The sequence below is a fragment of the Eumetopias jubatus genome, unplaced genomic scaffold (assembly GCF_037043125.1).
Source record: "Eumetopias jubatus isolate StellerSeaLion01/CBP00866 unplaced genomic scaffold, mEumJub1_p1.0 scaffold_1, whole genome shotgun sequence".
In the NCBI taxonomy this organism is placed as follows: Eukaryota; Metazoa; Chordata; class Mammalia; order Carnivora; family Otariidae; genus Eumetopias; species Eumetopias jubatus.
The window spans coordinates 208,224,129-208,242,516 of NW_028274807.1; the positions used below are offsets into that span (position 1 = coordinate 208,224,129).

Consider the following 18,388-nt stretch of genomic DNA (forward strand, 5'->3'; position numbering starts at 1 on the left):
AATATAAAATTAAATAAATAAATAAATAAAACAAACTTCATCAATATCATTGAACACTACCTCAAAAACTAATGATGTACTATATGTTGGCTAATTGAATTTAAATTAAAAAAAGAAAACAGAAAAGTGAAAAAAAAGGAAAAAAAAACTTCATCAATAACATTCTTTTAACCAAAAGCCAAAGGCATTGGGGGGAAAGAAGATAAGCTTTATTACTTAAACAATAGTTTCAGGATGATAAAAGGCAACATGAACAAAGCCTGAAGACCAGACAAATTATGTTCAATGTTCATACAAGACTAATATCTATCATGTACAGAGAACTTCTAAAATTCAATAGTAAAAGGGTTCACAAAATATTAGAAAATTTATAAGTAACTAACAGAAAAAGAAAAACTAATTGCTAATAAATACAAGGGTATTGAAATTAATAGAAGCTAATATTGTCATGCATTAGATTGAAAAATATCCTCAAAACTGGACAGCATTCAATATGGGGTAGACCAGGATGAAATGGATATTCCCTTATGATACTAGGGTAAATTGATATAAACACTTTATTCAGCAATTTGTATTAGCAATGAAAACTAAAGATGCACATACCCACATACCCACATGCCCAGCAATCCCACTTCTTTTTTTTAATTTTTTATTGTTATGTTAATCACTATACATTACATCATTAGTTTTTGATGTAGTGTTCCATGATTCATTGTTTGTGTATAACACCCAGTGCTCCACGCAGAGCATGCCCTCTTTAATACCCATCACCAGGCTAACCCATCCCCCCAACCCCCTCCCCTCTAGAACCCTCAGTTTGTTTTTCAGAGTCCATCATCTCTCATGGTTCGTCTCCCCCTCCGATTTCCCCCCCCTTCATTCTTCCCCTCCTGCTATCTTCTTCTTCTTTTTTTTTTCTTAACATATATTGCATTATTTGTTTCAGAGGTACAGATCTGTGATTCAATAGTCCTACACAATTCACAGCGCTCACCATACCACATACCCTCCCCAATGTCTATCACCCAGCCACTCCATCCCTCCCACACCCCCCTCCAGCAACCCTCCGTTTGTTTCCTGAGATTAAGAATTCCTCATATCAGTGAGCTCATATGATACATGTCTTTCTCTGATCGACTTATTTTGCTCAGCATAACACTCTCTAGTTCCATCCACATCGTTGCAAATGGCAAGATCTCATTCCTTTTGATGGCTGCATAATATTCCATTGTATATATATACACCACATCTTCTTTATCCATTCATCTGTCAATGACATCTTGGCTCTTTCCACAATTTGGCTATTGTGGACATTGCTACTATAAACATCGGGGTTCACTTCTTTTTATCTACCTCAGAGAAACACTACTATGCTTATAAAGAGATATTTACAAGAAAGTTCTTTGAATTACATTTGCAAGAGTGTAAACTATGCAAGCAATAGAATGCACAATGCCAAGAGTGAACCCCAATGTAAACTATGGACTTTGGGTGATTATGATGTGTCAGTGTAGGTATCTCAATTGTAACAAATGCACCACTTTTGTGAGTGATGTATGTTAATGGACAGAGGGGGAGTATACGTGTGTAGGGACAAACACTATATGGGGAAATCAGTGCTTCTTCTTGTTAATGTTGCTCTGTATGTAAAATTGCTCTTTAAAAAATTAGTCTTTAAAAAAATAGAGCAATTTCACTGAGGCCCAAATCTCTTGTGGCTTCCCATTTGCTCCTCTTTCCCCTAAGGTGTCCCTGTAAGTACTACTCTAACATAGTCATCCTGACATTGGTTCTGAGACCACCAGTGGGTTGGAAGAATCCATCCAAAGGACTGTCATCCAATACAAAAACATAAGCCCCTTTATGGGTATTTAAGATTCATACCCATTCATTTTAGATACAAATTAATAAATTAGAAATAATCTGTTTCACAACTAAAATATATATATTGTAAATTTAAAGTAATGTTTTTTTAGAGTTCTCTGAAGAGTCTCAGTATCTGGAATTCAAGAAGTGGAGGAGAGAAATGGAGCAGAAAAATATTTAACTAAAGGCTAAAAATTCCCCCAATTTGTTGAAAGACATAATTTATTGATTCAAGAAGCTCTGCAAACCCTAAGCAGAACAAATACAAATGTGACCCTAGGGTATTACCCACCTGGATGTGGATGACAGAAAGCCAAAGAATGACAGGAGACAGAGAGAAAAATGTACATCAAGTCAACCACGATTTTTTCAGTGTGGGATTCCTAATTTTTGTTTTCCTTCATGCTTTTTAAATTTTCCAAACTTTCTGCATTTTTCCTGCATTCCTTTTGAAATTGGAAAACCGTCCTATCTTCTCTCTGAATAAGAAGTCAACATTGTATTTATAATCCAAACAATAGCTGCTCGAAGGCATTATGTGACACATCTGCCCATGGATGAGGGGGCAGAGAAGAGAGGTGTGTGCACAGCTGCTCCCTTTTCTTCTCTTTTCTTGGAGGAAGTCCTGAGACAGGTCTCTTCTCACCTCTTCTCACTACTTCTCAGTGCTTTTCTCCACCACCCTTCCCACGCTGTCCTGCAGCTATCACTGTATTCTCCTACCTCTATCTCCCTAGTCCTCCGTAAGTCTGCAACCCCCCACCCTATTCAAACCATTGCCCATACCCTCACCATCCCATCTTCTCTCCCATTCCAATCTCCCTAGTCCCGTAAACTCCACCAAGTCTAGAATCACCCTGCCTCTGATGCCAAAGAGCATTGAGAACATTCCGATTCCATTCAAACACCAAACTCCTATTTCCTTCCCTGATCTCACGTATCTGCCCAACCCTGCCCATTCTTTCCATGCTTTCCCATATTCCCATTTCAGTAGCATCCTCTCGGCCCCTCACCTGGCACGCTGAACCCTGTCAGGTATCCAACCACCTCAAGCTTTCCTGTCTCTACTAAATACTTAGCCCTATATTAAAGTTACTCTAATTTCCCCCCAAATTTTCATTCCTTCCCATTCTTCCAGGGCCCTTCTTTTACAACTACACACTCCAGTTTCTCCTTGTGCTCCTCTCCACTCACCCTTCTTGTACTTAATGGCTCCAGGCACCTGAGAACCATAGGACTTTTGTCCATCCCAGTTTGCCAGATCAATAATTCCCAGAGTACCCTGAGTGCTCCCACTCCCACCAGTTCTCATTTTTCCTCAAGCCCCCAGACCTCCCCATTTTATTACTCCATCCCTTCCTATTCCCCCAGTTGCTATACCACCTCAGACCTAATCAGCCCACCATCCTGAATCCCCACAAGCCCCCTAAGTGGCTCCACTCCTGCACCCTCCTGCATCCTCCACCCTCTATTCCTGCATGGTTCCCTCTATCCTCTCTGTCTCTCCTAGTCTCTCCCATCCATCTCCTTTCCCCTCTCTATTATGGCATTTACCCCTGATGCAGTCTGTCTCCAAATCCTTGTTGCTTCCACTTTCTCCCCAGCCCCTACACAGCACCTAGTGCCTCCCCAGAGCCCCTATACCAGCCTCTCTCAATACAACACAATTCCTATCAGGCCCCCTCACCATCCTTGGCCTTCCCATTTTCACTCACAAAATTTCCCACCAGGTCCTTCCCAGGCCCCTATCCCCATCTCACTAACAACCTTTGATACTCCCACTCCAGAATGCCCCAAAGGAAGGCTGACTGGTCTAGTTCAGTCCAGAGTAGGCCTCAGTGGTCCCCTCCATGCATTCCATTTCTCTACTCCTTCCCAAAAATGCCCTGGCTTCTACTTCATTTCTTAAGCCGCCCTCCTAATCCCTAGGAAATTCCATATCCAAGATACTCATTCTCACATGCTCACATCCCTAGGACCCAAGCGCCCAAATTATGGATATCAAAGTAATCCCTGGGACCTGAGGACTCCAAGTCTGCAGGTTCTGCTGTTGTGGTTTTTGGCCTCTGACTTTTACACTTCCAGTTCCTCAACACATGGGCTCCTTAATTTTCAGCTTCCAAAACCTTTTTGTAACATACTTCTGGTGTTCAAATTCTAGATCTCTATGAAGGGGCTAAATCCTAAATGAGTTCCTGTGTACTCATCCATACAATGACTGTCAGATCCAGGAAAAGGGGCAACTGGTGATGGAAGCTCCTCACCACTGCCCCTGAAAGCAGAGACCGAAAGGGATAGATCTCTTCAACCTCCAATCTTAGCCCCTCTCTACCACTTACTCTTTGATGGGTGTGGTCTTGTACTGGAGTTCTAGTGTGAGAAGTGGAATCCCACTTAAGAGCCTTGCCTCATGGTGGTTTCTAACTTGATGACAGAATTCTGGAGAAATGAGCTAGAAAACACCCATGTCCAATTGCCCTGGTTAACTCTTGTTTGTCTTTCATTTTCCTCCTAGAACTTAAGATTTATTTTTTCACTTAACATTCAAAACTGACTCGTAACAAAATTAATACAGTCATTCCCATTATAAATAAAGAGATTAAGTTCGATAGATTTTAAAAGTGAAGATATGGGGACAAATGCTGAGATCCGCCCCCCAGACCATAACCTAGGGATTCAGCCATCAGTTGACTCTAGTGCTCCTTTCCACCTGCCCTCCTCAAACAGGGTTTGTCCCATGTCTGCCATGTCCCCACAGGCACAGGGTCCCCTAGACCACAGTAGCTACTATACTATGTTCCCTTTCTTCTGGTTTCCCACCTTGCAGATTGTTGTGGACTAAATGTTTGTGAACCTCTACCCAATTCATATGTTGAATCCCTAGCCCCTTCCCCATGTGATGGTATTTGGTGATGGGGTTTGTGGGAGATAATTAGAATTAGATGAGTGTGGAGCCCTTATGATGTGATTAGTGCCCTTGTAAGAAGAGACACCTGAGAGTTTGCCTTTTATCACTTTACACGTGAGTGGGGAGAGAAGTCCATGGGAGCACACAGTGAAAAGGTAGCCAGAAAGAATGCTCTCACCAAAAATTGAACACTGACAAACGTAGATCATGGACTTCCCAGCCTCCAGAATTGAGAGAAAATAAGTTTCTGTCATTTAAGCCCCCAGTCTATGTTATTTTGTGATGGGAGTCTAAGCTAATGCACAGATTCTCGGGATTCCTGGACACGGGAATCAAGTCTGGCTTGTTCATTTCCAATTTTTCAATTTAGTATCATGCCATAAAGAGTAAGTACTTATCACATATTTGAAAAGTTCCTGAATAAATTGATGTGGGATGAAGAGCTCCCCAGAACATCCTAGGATATAGGTCAGCAAACTACAGCTGATGGGCCAAATCTGGCTCACCACCTGGTTTTGTACACCCCACAAGGTAAGAATAGTCTTTACATTTTAAAACAGGTGAAAAAAATCAAAAGAAGAATGGTATTTCATGTCTTGTGAACGTCACATGAAATTCAAATTCAGTGTCCAAAAATAAAGTTTTATTAAAACACAGTCATGATTGGGGCGCCTGGGTGGCTCAGTCGTTCAGCATCTGCCTTCAGCTCAGGTCATGATCTCAGGGTCCTGGGATTGAGCCTCGCATCGGACTCCTTCGTGGGAAGCCTGCTTCTCCCTCTCCCACTCCCCCTGCTTGTGTTCCCTCTCTCTCTCTGTGTCTCTGTCAAATAAATAAACAAAATCTTTAAAACACACACACACACACACACACACACACACACACAGTCATGATCATTCATTTATGAGTGTCTATAACAGTTCTCATGCTACAATGGCAGAGTTAAATTGTTGCTATAGATTCCAGCCAAAATGCTTAATTTCATGTGTCAACTAAACTGGGTCACAGGATGCCAGAGAGCTGGCTAAACATGAATTCTGGATGAATCTGTAAGGGAGTTTCCAGAAGGGATTAGCATTTGAGTTGGATTGAGTAAAACAGAAGGCCTTTTCCCATGTGGATGGACATCATCCAATCCCTTGAGGGCCTGAATAAAATAAAAACGTGGAGGAAGGTTGAATTAACTCAGTCTGATGGTTTGACTGGAACATCCATCTTCTACCCTCAACACACCCAGTACCCAGGCCTTCAGACACAGAGTGCAATATACACCATCTGCTTTCAAGGTCTCAGGCCTTCAAACTACAGCACTGTCTTTCCTGGGTTTCCAGCTTGGAGACAGCAGATTGTGGGACTTAGCTCCATAATCATGTGAGCCAATACCTCATTATAAATCGCTTCATAAAAACGTGTGTGTGTGTGTGTGTGTGTGTGTGTGCATCTTGTTGGTTGTATTTCTCTAGACAACCTTGACTAATACACTGGCCCACAAAGCCTAAAACATACATATCATGATCTGAGTTTTCAAACTATCTGTAACATCATGTGAGTGTGAAACAAAAAGGGTCTGTGAAATGGTCTATATTTCAATTATCCAGCCATAGAGACATATATTATAGGAATCTTTCAGCCTCTGAGTCAACTCTAGGTGCAAAAAAAATCACTTTATTTCCCCCTGAAATCCCCATGAAGGCAAAATCTGTGTCTCTCTTGATCTCTGCCTTGGACCTAGTGAGAAATTAATATCTATGAATGAGTGAATAAACACACAGAAAAGAGAACAAAGAAATTACAAAATCCAGACTCTGGTGTGAACTTTTCCATTCTTGTGGATGCTGCTGGTAGGAAAATCCATTGAGTTGGGATTTCCTGCTCCTAAATGTTCAGCATCTGGAAGAGCCTTTGTAGGAAGGAGAGGCTTCAGAAAAAAGATGTAATCCAAAGTGACCAAGAAATTGGGCCACATCTGGCCCTTTATATGTTGAAAGTTTTCTGAGCACACTGAAGGACACAGAAAAATTCCAGATTTTGCAGATCTTGAGTGTCAAACATGGTTGACTTCTTTCACATTGTTAACATGGTGAATTTCTTGAAACACACACAATGAAGTCTTGTTTATCCTCTCAATGGCTCAGAGAATAACAGCTCCAATTTTCCATGGGATAAGAGGATATAATTCAAAAGATTTTTTAATTAACCTAGAAAAAATAATATCTTAGGAATGATATACAACACAATAGAAAGATAATTTTAAACTTTCCTTTGGGGTATCTGGGTGGCTCAGTCAGTTATGTGGTAACTGTTGCTTTCAGCTCAGGTCATGACGAGGGTCATGAGACTGAGCCCCATATTGGGCTCCATGCTCAGCACAGAGACTGCTTGAGATTCTCTCTGCCCCTCCCACTCATGCTCTCTCTCTAAAATAAATAAATAAATTTTTTTAAAGTTTCCTTTGAAAAAAAGAAATAAGAAATTTGAGAAGCCTTCAATCACAAAACTTCCCTGCCAGGTGAATATGTCAGAGTAAGATCAAAAGGCTGTATCAGGAAGATGGCGGAGGAGTAGGAGACCTAATTTTGTCTGGTCCCAGGAATTCAGCTAGATAGGGATCAAACCATTCTGAACACCTTCGATCTCAAACGATCAAAGAAAAGAATAGCACCAACTCTCTGAACAGAAAAGTGACCACTTTCTGGAAGGTAGGATGTGCGGAGAAGTGAATCCGAGGCGATATTCGGGAAAATAGACAGCGGGGAGGGGGCCTCCATCAGACACTACTGGCAAGTGATAGAGCAGCAGAGCACAAAATCGGAAATTTTAGAAGTTGGCTCTGCTGAGGGACATTGCTCCAGTGGATAATCGGGGGGTGTAACCCTCATTGGGACAGTGTGGTCTCAGGATGCTCGGGGTCACAGAAAGACCAGGGGTGCCTGAATGCTGCAGAGCTCCCAGGTATCGGAGCAGGGAAGCCAGCTGCAGAGACGGAGCCGAGGCACAGTCAGGCCACTGCTGTTCCAGCAGGGACCCAACAAGCGGCAGATCCGGGGAGATTCCCCTTCTTCCCCCAGGAGGAGCGGTGCGGGAGCGCACCGCAGGGATCAGCTGGGTTTGGAGACTCCACATGGGGTCGTGTGCCAGAGATAGAAACTCTCAGTCACAGGCCGGGTGAGCACGGAGTGCAGCCAGAGACCAGGGAGATGGGAGTGATTGACTGCTTTTCTCTGGGGGCTCACTGAGGAGTGGGACCCCGAGTTCTCGTTTCCTCCAGAGTGGAGATTGGGAGGCCACCATTTTCACTCTTGTCCTCCAAAGCTGTACAGAAAGCTTGCAGGGAACAAAAGCTTCTGAGAGCAAGCCCCTCCCACCAAAGAACAGCAAGAATAGCCAGCCAAGACCAAGTTTGCCAATCACTGAGAATGGCAGAACTCCAGCACTAATTAATACTGCACATAGAATTCATGGCATTTTTACCATGATTCTTTAGTCTTTTAAAGTTAATTTTTTAATCCTAGAGGAGAACATAGGCAGTAACCACTGTGACATCGCCCACAGCAACTTCTTTCAAGATACATCTCCAAAAGCTAGTGAAACAAAAGCAAAAATGAACTTTTGGGACTTCATCAAGATAAAAAGCTTCTGCACAGCAAAGGAAACAATCAACAAAACAAAGAGGCAACCACAGAATGGGAGAAGATATTTGCAAGTGCCACTACAGATAAAGGGCTGGTATTCAAGATCTATAAAAACTTCTCAAACTCAACACACAAAAAACAAATAATCAAGTCAAAAAGTGGACAGAAGATATGAAAAGACAATTCTCTGAAGAAGACATACAAATGGCTAACAGACACAAAAAATATTCATCATCATTAGCCATCAGGGAAATTCAATCAAAACCACATTGAGATAGCACCTTACACCAGTTAGAATGGCAAAAATGGACAGGGAAAGAAACAACAAATGTTGGAGAGGTTGTGGAGAAAGGCGAACCCTCTTACACTGTTGGTGAGAATGCAAGTTGGTACAGCCACTTTGGAAAACAGTGTGAAGGTTCCTCAAAAATTTAAAAATAGAGTTACCCTATGACCCAGCAATGGCACTCCTGGGTATTTACTCCAAAGACACAGATGTAGTGAAAAGAAGGGCCATATGCACCCCAATGTTCCTAGCAACAATGTCCACAATAGCCAAACTGTCAAAGAGCAGAGATGCCCTTCAACAGATGAATGGATAAAGAAGATGTGGTCCATATATACCATGGAATATAACTCAGCCATCAGAAAGGATGAATACCCAACTTTTGCATCAGCATGGGTGGGATGGGAGGAGATTATGCTAAGTATAATAAGTCAAGCAGAGAAAGTCAATTATCATATGGTTTCACTTATTTGTGGAACATAAGGAACAGCATGGAGGACATTAGGAGAAGGAAGGGAAAAATGAGGGGGGCAGGAATTGGAGGGAGAGATGAACCATGAGAGATGATGGACTGTGAGAAACAAACAAGGTTTTAGAGGAGAAGGTGTGAGGGTATGGGTGAGCCCAGTTGTGGGTATTAAGGAGGGCACGTACTGCATGGAGCACAGGGTGTTATATGAAAATAATGGATCGTGGATCACCACATCAAATACTAATGATGTGGATTGGCGGAGCAAGATGGTGGAGAAGTAGGAGACCAGGATTTCGTCTGGTCTCAGGAATTCAGCTGAATAGGGATCAAACCATTCTGAAAACCTATGAACTCAACAGGAGATCAAAGAGGAGAGTAGCAACAACTCTCTGCACAGAGAAGTGACCACTTACTGGAAGGTAGGACGTGCGGAGAAGTGAATCCGAGGCGATATTCGGGAGGATAGACAGCGGGGGAGGGGGCCTCCGCCGGCCGCTTCTGGCAAGTGCTAGAGCCACGGAACACAAAATCGGAACGTTTAGAAGTCGGCTCCGCGGAGGGACGTCGCTCCAGTGGCTAAGCGGGTGGTGGAATCCTCCTGGGACAGTGTGGTCTCAGGACCCTTGGGGTCACAGAAAGACCGGGGGAGCCTGAGTGCGGCAGAGCTCCCAGGTATTGGAGCGGGGAAGCCGGCTGCAGAGACGGAGCCGAGGCGCAGGCTCTCAGCTCGGGGTGGCCATAAACTGTGATCCGCGGCCCAGTCAGGCTACTGCTTCTCCAGCAGGGACCCAACAAGTGGCAGAGCCGGAGAGACTCCCGTTCCTCCCCCGGGAGGAAAAGTGCAGGAGCGCACCGCAGGGATCTGCTGGGTTTGGAGACTCCACACGGGGTCGGGTGCCAGAGATAGAAACGCTCGGTCACAGGCCAGGTGAGCACGGAGTGCGGCCGGAGACCGGGGAGACGGGACTGACTGGCTGCTTTCTCTGGGGGCGCACTGAGGAGCGGAGGACGAGTTGTTGCCTCCGCTGAGGCAGAGATTGGGAGGCCGCCATTTTCACCCTGGTCCTCCAAAGCTGTACCGAGAGCTTGCAGGGAACAAAAGCTCCTGAGAGCAAACCCGAGTAGCTTGCTTAGCCCGGACCCACAAGGGCGGGGTAATTCCGCCTCCAGCAAAGACATTTGGGAACCACGGCAACAGGCCCCTCCCCCAGAAGATCAGCACGAACAGCCAGCAAGCCAAGACCAAGTTTACCGATCAAGGAGAACGGGAGAACACCAGCGCTAGGGGAATACTGCACATAGAATTCAAGGCTTTTTTTTACCATGACTCATTAGTTTTTCAAAGTTAATTTTTTAACTGTTTTTTTAATTTCACTTTTTCCCTTTATCAACCAACATCTTATCAATCCCTTTTTTTAAAAAAACATTTTTTTCATTTTTAGAGTCCTATTTTATCCCTTCATAGCAGTTACCCTTATTTTTGGCATATATATATATATATATATATATATATATATATATATATATATATAAGTTCTTCTCTCTTTAAAATTTTGAGATACAGGTTCTTCTAACATAACAAAATATATCCCAAATCACTAGTGTATGGCTTTGTTATAGAATCCTGCCTGATGACATTCTCTCCCTTTTTTTTTTAATCTTCTTCTTTCTTTTTTCAAACAACTTCTTATTGTATCAATTCCTTTTATAAAATCTTTTATAATTTTCATCTTTACAGTCATCTTCCATCTCTTCATTGTATCAACCCTTATTTTGTACATATATAAGTCTTTCTTCCTTTAAAATTTTAGGAGGCACTTTTACTTAACAGACCAAATATGCCCAAAATCTAGTGTGTGGCACTGATCTATAGACTAGCCTAATCATATTTGATCATATTCGGTGTTTTCTGTATTATTCTGTTTTTGTTTTTAACCTTTTTCTTTTTTATTTTTTCCTTCTTTTCTCTTTCTTTTCTCGTTCTTTCCTTCTTTTCCCCTTGTTTCAGGTCTTTTCTGATTTATATAGAGTATATTTGCTGGGGACGTTGTTAACCTGTTAGCATTTTGTTCTCTCATTCATCTATTCCCCTCTGGACAAAATGACAAGATGAAAAAAATCACCTCAGCAAAAAGAACAAGAGATAGTACCGTCAGCAAGGGACCTACTCAATATGGACATTAGTATGATGTGAGACCGAGAGGTCAGAATCATGACCTTAAAGATACTAGCTGGGCTTGAAAAAAGCATAGAAGTTATTAGAGACACCCTTTCTGGAGAAATAAAAGAACTAAAATCTAACCAAGTCGAAATCAAAAACGCTATTGATGAGGTGCAATGAAAAATGTGGGTACTAAATGCTAGGAGAAATGAGGCAGAAGAGAGAATCAGCGATATAGAAGACCAAATGATGGAAAATAAAGAGGCTGAGAAAAAGAGAGAGAAACAACTACAGGATCACGAGGGCAGAATTCGAGAGATAAGCGATATGATAAGAGGAAACATTAGAATAATTAGGATCCCAGAAGAAGAAGAGAGAGAGAGAGGGGCAGAAAGTATATTGGAGCAAATAATAGCAGAGAACTTCCCTAATGTGGGGAAGGAAACAGGCATCAAAATCCAGGAGGCACAGAGAAACCCTCTCAAAATCAATAAAAATAGGTCAACACCCCGACATCTAATAGTAAAACTTACGAGTCTCAGAGACAAAGAGAAAATCCTGAAAGCAGCTCGGGAGAAGAGATATGTAACCTATAATGGTGGAAATATTAGATTGGCAACAGACCTATCCACAGAGACCTGGCAGGCCAGAAAGGACTGGCATGATACCTTCAGAGCACTAAATGAGAAAAATATGCAGCCAAGAATACTATATCCACCTAGGCTGTCCTTGAAAATAGAAGGAGAGATAAAAAGCTTCCAAGACAAACAAAATCTAAAGGAATTTACAAACACGAAACCAGTCCTCCAAGAAATATTGAAAGGGGTCCTCTAAGCAAAGAGAGAGCCTAAAAGCAGCACAGATCAGAAAGGAACACAGACAATAGATACAGTAACAGCCACCTTATAGGCAATACAATGGCACTAAATTCGTACCTTTCAATAGTTACCCTGAATGTAAATGGGCACAATGCCCCCAATTAAAAGACACAGGCTATCAGATTAGATTAAAAAACTAGACCTATCAATATGCTGTCTGCAAGAGACTCATTTTAGACCCAAAGACACCCCAATATTGAAAGTGAGGGGATGGAAAACCATTGACCATGCTAATAGACACCAAAAGAAAGCTGGGGTGGCAATCTTTCTATCAGACAAATTAGATTTTAAACCAAAGACTGTAATAAGAGATGAGGAGGGACACTATATCCTACTTAAAGGGTCTATCCAACAAGAAGATCTAACAATTGTAAATATCTATTCCCCGAACATGGGAGCAGCCAATTATATAAGGCAATTAATAACAAAAGCGAAGAAACACATTGACAGCAATACAATAATAGTGGGGGTCTTTAACACACCCCTGACTGAAATAGACAGATCATCTAAGCAAAAGATCAACAAGGAAATAAAGACTTTAAATGACACACTGGACCAAATGGACTTCACAGACATATTCAGAACATTCCATCCCAAAGCAACGGAATACACATTCTTCTCTAGTGCCCATGGAACATTCTCCAGAATTGATCACATCCTAGGTCACAAATCAGGTCTCAACCGGTACCAAAAGATTGGGATTATTCCCTGCATATTTTCAGAGCACAATGCTTTGAAACTAGAACTCAATCACAAGAGGTAAGTTGGAAAGAACTCAAATACATGGAAGCTAAAGAACATCCTACTAAGGAATGAAAGGGTCAACCAGGAAATTAAGGAAGAATTAAAAAAATTCAGGGAAACCAATGAAAATGAAAATACAACTGTTCAAAATCTTTGGGATAAAGCAAAGGCAGTCCGGAGAGGAAAGTATATAGCAATACAAGCCTTTCTCAAGAAACAAGAAAGGTCTCAAATACACAACCTAACCCTACACCTAAAGGAGCGGGAGAAAGAACAGCAAATAAAGCCTAAACCCAGCAGGAGAAGAGAAATAATAAAGATCAGAGCAGAAATCAATGAAATAGAAACCAAAAGAACAGTAGAACAGATCAACGAAACTAGGAGCTGGTTCTTTGAAAGAATTGACAAGATTGATAAACCCCTGGCCAGACTTATCAAAAAAAAGAGAGAGAAATGACCCAAATCAACAAAATTATGAATGAAAGAGGAGAGATCACAACCAACACCAAAGAAATACAAACAATTATAAGAACATATTATGAGCAACTCTATGCCAGCAAATTAGATAACCTGGAAGAAATGGATGCATTCCTAGAGATGTATCAACTACCAAAATTGAACCAGGAAGAAATAGAAAACCTGAACAGACCTATAGCCACTAAGGAAATTGAAGTAGTCATCCAAAATCTCCCAACAAAAACAGCCCAGGGCCAGATGGTTTCCCAGGGGAATTCTATCAGACATTTCAAGAAGAATTAATACCTATTCTCCTGAAACTGTTCCAAAAAAATAGAAATGGAAGGAAAACTCTGAAACTCGTTTTATGAGGCCAACATTACCTTGATCCCAGAACCAAAGAGCCCATCAAAAAGGAGAACTACAGACCAATATCCTTGATGAACATGGATGCAAAAATTCTCACCAAAATACTAGCCAATAGGATTCAACAGTCCATTAAAAGGATTATTCACCATGATCAAGTGGGATTTATCCCTGGCCTACAAGGCTGGTTCAAAAACCACAAATCAATCAACGTGGTACAATACATTAAAGAAAGAAAGAACAAGAATCACATGATCCTCTCAATAGATGCAGAAAAAGCATTTGACAAAGTACAGCATCCTTTCTGGATCAAAACTCTTCAGAGTATAGGGATAGAGGGTACATACCTCAATATCATAAAAGCCATCTATGAAAAATCTACAGCCAATATCATTCTCAATGGGGAAAAGCTGAGAGCTTTTCCCCTAAGGTCAGGAACACGGCAGGGATGTCCTCTATCACCACTGCTATTCCACAGAGTATTAGAAGTCCTAGCCACCACAATCAGACAACAAAAAGAAATCAAAGGCATCCAAATCGGCAAAGAGGAAGTCAAACTCTCACTCTTTGCAGATGATATGATACAGTATGTGGAATACCCGAAAGACTCCACCTCAAAACTGCTAGAACTCATACAGGAATTCAGTCAAGTAGCAGGATATAAAATCAATGCGCAGAAATCAGTGGCATTCCTATACACCAACAACAAGACAGAAAAAAGAGAAATTAAGGAGCTGATCCCATTTACAATTGCACCCAGAAGCATAAGATACCTAGGAATAAATTTAACCAAAGAGGCAAAGGATTTGTACTCAGAAAACTATAAAATACTCATGAAAGAAATTGAAGAAGACACAAAGAAATGGAAAAACATTCCATGCTCATGGATTGGAAGAACAAACATTGTGAAGATGTCAATGCTACCTAGAGCAATCTACACATTCAATGCAATCCCCATCAAAATACCAACCACCTTTTTCAAAGAAATGGAACAAGTAATCCTAAAATTTGTATGGAACCAGAAGAGACCCCGAATAGCCAGAGGAATAATGAAAAAGAAAAGCAAAGCCGGTGGCATCAAAATTCCAGACTTCCAGCTCTATTACAAAGCTGTCATCATCAAGACAGTGTGGTACTGGCACAGAAACAGACACATAGATCAATGGAAGAGAATAGAGAGCCCAGAAATGGACCCTCAACTCTACGGTCAACTAATCTGACAAAGCAGGAAAGAATGTCCAATGGAAAAAAGACAGTCCCTTCAACAAACGGTGTTGGGAAAATTGGACAGCCACATGCAGAAGAATGAAACTGGACCATTTCCTTACACCACACACAAAAATAGACTCCAAATCGTTGAAAGACCTAAACGTGAGACAGGATTCCATCAAAATCCTAAAGGAGAACACAGGCAGCAACCTCTTCGACCTCAGCCGCAGCAACCTCTTCCTAGAAACATCGCCAAAGGCAAGGGAAGCAAGGGAAAAAATGAACTATTGGGATTTCATCAAGATAAAAAGCTTTTCCACAGCAAAAAAACCGTCCACAAAACCAAAAGACAACTGACAGAATGGGAGAAAATATTTGCAAATGACATATCAGATAAAGGGCTAGTATCCAAAATCTATAAAGAACTTATCAAACTCAACACCCAAAGAACAAATAATCCAATCAAGAAATGGGCAGAAGACATGAACAGACAATTTTCCAAAGAAGACATCCAAATGGCCAACAGACACATGAAAAAGTGCTCAACATGGCTTGGCATCAGGGAAATCCAAATCAAAACCTCCATGAGATACCACCTCACACCAGTCAGAATGGCTAAAATTAACAAGTCAGGAAACGACAGATGCTGGCGGGGATGTGGAGAAAGGGGAACCCTCCTACACTGTTGGTGGGAATGCAAGCTGGTGCAGCCAGTCTGGAAAACAGTATGGAGTTTCCTCAAACAGTTTAAAATAGAGATACCATACGATTCAGCAATTGCACTACTGGGTATTTACCACAAAGATAGAAATGTAGGGATCCGAAGCGGTACGTGCACCCCAATGTTTATAGCAGCAATGTCCACAATAGCCAAACTGTGGAAAGAGCCAAGATGTCCATCGACAGATGAATGGATAAAGAAGAGGTGGTATATATACACAATGGAATATTATGCAGCCATCAAAAGGAATGAGATCTTGCCTTTTGCAACAACGTGGATGGAACTGGAGGGTGTTATGCTGAGCGAAATAAGTCAATCAGAGAAAGACATGTATCCTATGACCTCAGTGTTCTGAGGAATTCTTAATCTCAGGAAACAAACTGAGGGTTGCTGAGTGGTGGGGGGTGGGAGGGATGGAGTGGCTGGGTGACAGACATTGGGGAGGGTATGTGCTATGGTGAGCGCTGTGAATTGTGCAAGACTGTTGAATCACCGATCTGTACTTCTGAAAAAATAATGCAAGATATGTCAAGAAAAAAGAAAAAGAAGAAGATAGGAAGAGGGGAAGAATGAAGGGGAGTAAGTCGGAGGGGGAGAGGAACCATGAGAGACGATGGGCTCTGAAAAACAAACTGAGGGTTCTAGAGGGAAGGGGGGTGGGGGGATGGGTTAGCCTGGTGATGGGTATTAAGGAGGGCACGTTCTGCGTGGAGCACTGGGTGTTATGCAGAAACAATGAATGATGGAACACTACATCAAGAACAAATGATGTAATGTATGGTGATTAACATAACAATAAAAAATTTAAAAAAAAACTAATGATGTATGGTGACTAACATAACATAATAAAATTTAAAAAGATAAAGTTAATTTTTTAATATTCTTTTTTCTTTTTTTGAATTTTTCTTTCTCCCTTTTTCAACCAACACCTTATCAATCCCTTTTTAAAAAAAAAAAACTGTATTAATTTTCATTTTTAGAGTCATATTCTATCCCTTCATAGTAGTTACACTTATTTTTGGTATATATATATAATATATATATATATGTATATATATATATATATTATATATATATGTTGTTCTCTCATTAAAATTTTGGGATACAGTTTCTTCTAACAGACCAAAATGTACCCTAAATCTCTAGTGTATGGCTTTGTGCTAGTCTCCTGCCTGACAATATTCTCTCCCTTTTTTTTTTTGAATCCTCTTCTTTCTTTTTTCAAACAAATTCTTATCAATTCCTTTCAAAAAATCTTTTATAATTTTCGTCTTTACACTCATATTCCATCCCTTCATCATATTTACCCTATTTTTGTACATATATAAGTTTTTCTTTCTTTAAAACTTTGGGAGGCACTTTCTTCTAACAGACCAAAATACACTCAAAATCTAGTGTGTGGCACTGATCTATGCACCAGCCTGATCATATTTGATCATATTCTGTTTTTTTGTTTGTTTGTTTGGGTTTTTTTTAATTTATCTTTTACTTTTTCTTTCTCTTTTCTTTTTTTTCCTTTTCCTTTCTTTTCCCCCAGTTTGAGGTCTCTTCTGCTTTATTTAGTGTATATTTTTCTGGGGTCGTTGTTACTCTGTTAGCATTTAGTTCTCTCATTCATCTGTTCTGGACAGATGAATGACAAAATGGACAAAATGGCAAGATGGAAAAAATCACCTCAGAAAAAAGAACAGGAAGCAGTACCGATTTCCAGGGACCTAATCAATTTGGACATTATTAAGATGTCAGAAATAGAATTCAGAATGACGATTTTAAAAGATCCTAGCTGGGCTAGAAAAAACCATGGAGGATATTAGAGAAACCCTTTCTGGAGGAATAAGAAAACTAAAATCTAAAGAAGTTGAAATCAAAAAGTCCATTAATGAGGTGCAATAAAAAATGGAGGCTCTAACTGCGAGGATAAATGAGGCAGAAGAGAGAATTAGTGATATAAAAGACCAAATGATGGAAAATAAAGAAACTGAGAAAAAGAGAGAGAAACAACTACTGGATCACGAGGGCAGAATTCGAGAGATAAGTGATACCATAAGACGAGACAGCATTACAATAATTGGGATCCCAGAAGAAGAAAGAGAGAGAGGGGCAGAAGGTATATTGGAGCAAATTATAGCAGAGAACTTCCCTAATGTGGGGAAGGAAACAGGCATCAAAATCCAGGAGGCACAGAGAAACCCTCTCAAAAGCAATAAAAATAGGTCAACATCCCGACATCTAATAGTAAAACTTACGAGTCTCAGAGACAAAGAGAAAATCCTGAAAGCAGCTCGGGAAAAGAGATCTGTAACCTACAATGGTAGAAACATTAGATTGGCAACAGACCTATCCACAGAGACCTGGCAGGCCAGAAAGGACTGGCATGATATCTTCAGAGCACTAAATGAGAAAAATATGCAGCCAAGAATACTATATCCAGCTAGGCTGTCATTGAAAATAGAAGGAGAGATCAAAAGCTTCTAGGACAAACAAAAACTAAAGGAATTTGCAAACACGAAACCAGCCCTCCAAGAAATATTGAGAGGGGTCCTCTAAGCAAAGAGAGAGCCTAAAGTAACATAGACCAGAAAGGAACACAGACAATATACAGTAACAGTCACCTTACAGGCAATACAATGGCACTAAATTCATATCTTTCAATAGTTACCCTGAATATAAATGGGCTAAATGCCCCAAT

General features: G+C 41.0%; 1 protein-coding gene across 1 annotated transcript in view; it reads right to left on the reverse strand.

Annotated features, from left to right (window-relative positions):
* Positions 1-6,417: 6,417 nt before the first annotated feature.
* LOC114197679 (adhesion G protein-coupled receptor E2-like) overlaps positions 6,418-18,388 on the reverse strand; it is a 44,379-nt gene continuing 32,408 nt past the window's right edge. Inside the window, exons 14-15 of the mRNA XM_088023480.1 lie at positions 9,578-9,672; positions 6,418-6,972 (exon numbers count right to left, since the gene is read on the reverse strand). Of these exons, the coding sequence (XP_087879606.1) occupies positions 6,906-6,972; positions 9,578-9,672 (162 nt within the window). The 3' untranslated portion in view covers positions 6,418-6,905. The remainder of the gene's footprint in view (positions 6,973-9,577; positions 9,673-18,388) is intronic.